A 2,419-nucleotide genomic window follows, 5' to 3' on the forward strand; every position below is an offset into this window, starting at 1 on the left:
CTTCTTTTTCTTTGAATTCAAAGCTCCTTAATTCTCTCTATCGACTTTTAAATACGATGGATTTATTCCTTAATCAATTCTCCATTAATAAAAAAAAATTAATTGAAATATATATTTTGTGCAAGTTACGGTAACAAATATAAAGTCCCAAGGACCCGAGTGTGCATATCAAGAATAAAATATTGTATAGCTACGGTTAAGTTTACTTCTCAGTACCGAAGTACCTATAATTTGTTAAACATTAAATCTGTTCGCGTTATTTGAAATCCCCAAAAATGTTTGCACTTAAAATGAAATAAATATATAAATTTGAATATTAAAAAGAGAGAAAGCAAAGATACTAAGTGTAAGAAGTACAAATAGCACGAACAGACCCATTTTTTCAAATAGCTAGAAATTTTTTGATTAAATTTTAGTGAATGTGCTATCGATGAAAGAAATAAGTATCCGAAATAAGTATCTATTATTAATTTTATAAATTTACTTATCATGCTATTAAAATAAAAATATAAGAAAGCCAATATGACAACAATTTCTTAACATAACGGAAGCTAATGTATCTTCTAGTGTTAAAATCAACGTGTCACTCGCGATTATTAGCATTCGCAAACCATATAGCACTCACCGCTTGTGGGATCGATGTTTAGCATAAAGATAAATCGTTCTTGGCTGTCCTCGAAGACAGGAACGGCAGTCCAGAAGCGTCGTAGCCGAAGGGTTTTGTTAACGAAACATCATCTTAATTCCTCACGTAATCGGTAGCATAATCATCTAATCATAAAGTTGTTTTACAATCAACATCTGTCACGACGGCCTGTACATGATTTGAGAGCCTACACTGAGAGAAAAATGTACCAAATTTTAATAAATACTTATTCGAATAGTGCCAATTAAACATTTACTAAATATAAATATATATTTATTTGGTACAAAAACTATTAATTTGATATTATCTATTATTATATTTTATTTAACAAATATTTATTTTCCGTAAATAAATGTTGTATTAGTACTATTCAAACAATTATTTATTAAAATTTAGTATGTTTTTCTCTCAGTGTATATTTTACAAACTATTATTTTACTTTTTTCATGTACGTATATTTTCAGTTGACTAATGTGTATATATGTACTTTGAGTTTTTCCAATGAGAGACATTTGTGTATCAAATACTTATGTCCGAATACCCCCAGACGAGTACTAGGGGGCCTCGTCCACGGTGTAATATTTCTGTTCAACGTAGTACCAGCTAATATATTAAATGTCATGTAGAATAGTTTGAATTATAATTTGCCAGATTAGCTTGCTGTATTGAATTTAGATCCATATTTAGCGATTAATATTAATGTAGTATCTTAATGTGTTTATATGGTATTATTTATAAATGACTAACTGCCATCAGAGTAGTTGAAACATTACACCGCATACGAGGACGTGTAAAAACCTGAGTTTTTTAATGTTTGAACATTGTATAAAAGTTCTATGAAATCGTTCTGCTAAATTTTCTGAAGATTTCTACAGGAGAATGTACAATATAACGCATGTATAATTTAAAGATTGAAGCATGTGGCAAATGTCAAATTTTCGATTTCTAAAAATCTCGCATCTTAATGTCGCATATCATTTTAGTTTGTATACTTCCTCCAGTAGAAATCTCAAAATAAGATCTTATGGAAAAATAATACGTATAAATCAAGAATCGAGCTTATTTCAACGTCTCGTATTGCGACAATAATTTGTGTGATTTCTCAAATATTATTTAAATATTTTTCCATAAGTGCACGTGATTGTCGTTCCATCTTTTTATATTTGATCAGCACATTCTTCTTTTTGCAGCTCACGCTTACTGATGACTGCCTGGTGCCACACGGAAAGCGTGAAACAAAAAAAAACGACGAAAAAAGAACAAAATAGTACCTGAAAAAGGTCAACTAAAAAAAGGTCAACCAAAAAAAGAAAGAAAAATTACATCATGTCCCGAAAGAATTTTGATGTCTTTATCATAGTGCATAAAATTTTCACAAAATTTTATTTATTAACTTTTCCCACATCATATGATTTATTGTTACCTTTCATCCATAATCTGAAATAAAATAAACACTGCCAAAATTTTATTACAGAACAGTCAGTTTACCCAATCTTATTTTCCTTCCTAATTATAAAACTATGACAATCAATAATTCATTATTAATTTCAACAAGTTAAAATAACTATAAAATATATACTCAATTTAATAACAATTTGAAAATATATTTCGGTCGATTATTTCTAAATTAGTAATGTAATATCTGTGTAAAAATGAAATAAATTCTTAGATCTTTAATAATTTTGGCATCAAAAAGTTTAACATCTCCTTAGAAAAATATATATATACATCAAGAAAAAACATTAATTATTATCAAGAAAAAAAAAAAAAAAT

General features: G+C 28.0%; 1 protein-coding gene across 4 annotated transcripts in view; it reads left to right on the plus strand.

The window, feature by feature from the left end:
• Positions 1-1,932, plus strand: part of LOC108747911 — a 28,270-nt gene extending 26,338 nt beyond the window's left edge. For all 4 annotated transcript variants that reach the window (XR_001939277.1, XM_018485814.1, XM_018485812.1 and 1 more), the window contains one exon: positions 1,837-1,932. Coding sequence is in view for 1 of the 4 variants with exons in the window: in XM_018485814.1 (XP_018341316.1) it covers positions 1,837-1,850 (14 nt within the window). In the remaining 3 variants the exon portion in view is untranslated. The remainder of the gene's footprint in view (positions 1-1,836) is intronic.
• The last annotated feature ends 487 nt before the right edge of the window (positions 1,933-2,419 follow it).

Source organism: Trachymyrmex septentrionalis, unplaced genomic scaffold (assembly GCF_001594115.1).
Source record: "Trachymyrmex septentrionalis isolate Tsep2-gDNA-1 unplaced genomic scaffold, Tsep1.0 scaffold202, whole genome shotgun sequence".
Lineage (NCBI taxonomy): Eukaryota > Metazoa > Arthropoda > Insecta > Hymenoptera > Formicidae > Trachymyrmex > Trachymyrmex septentrionalis.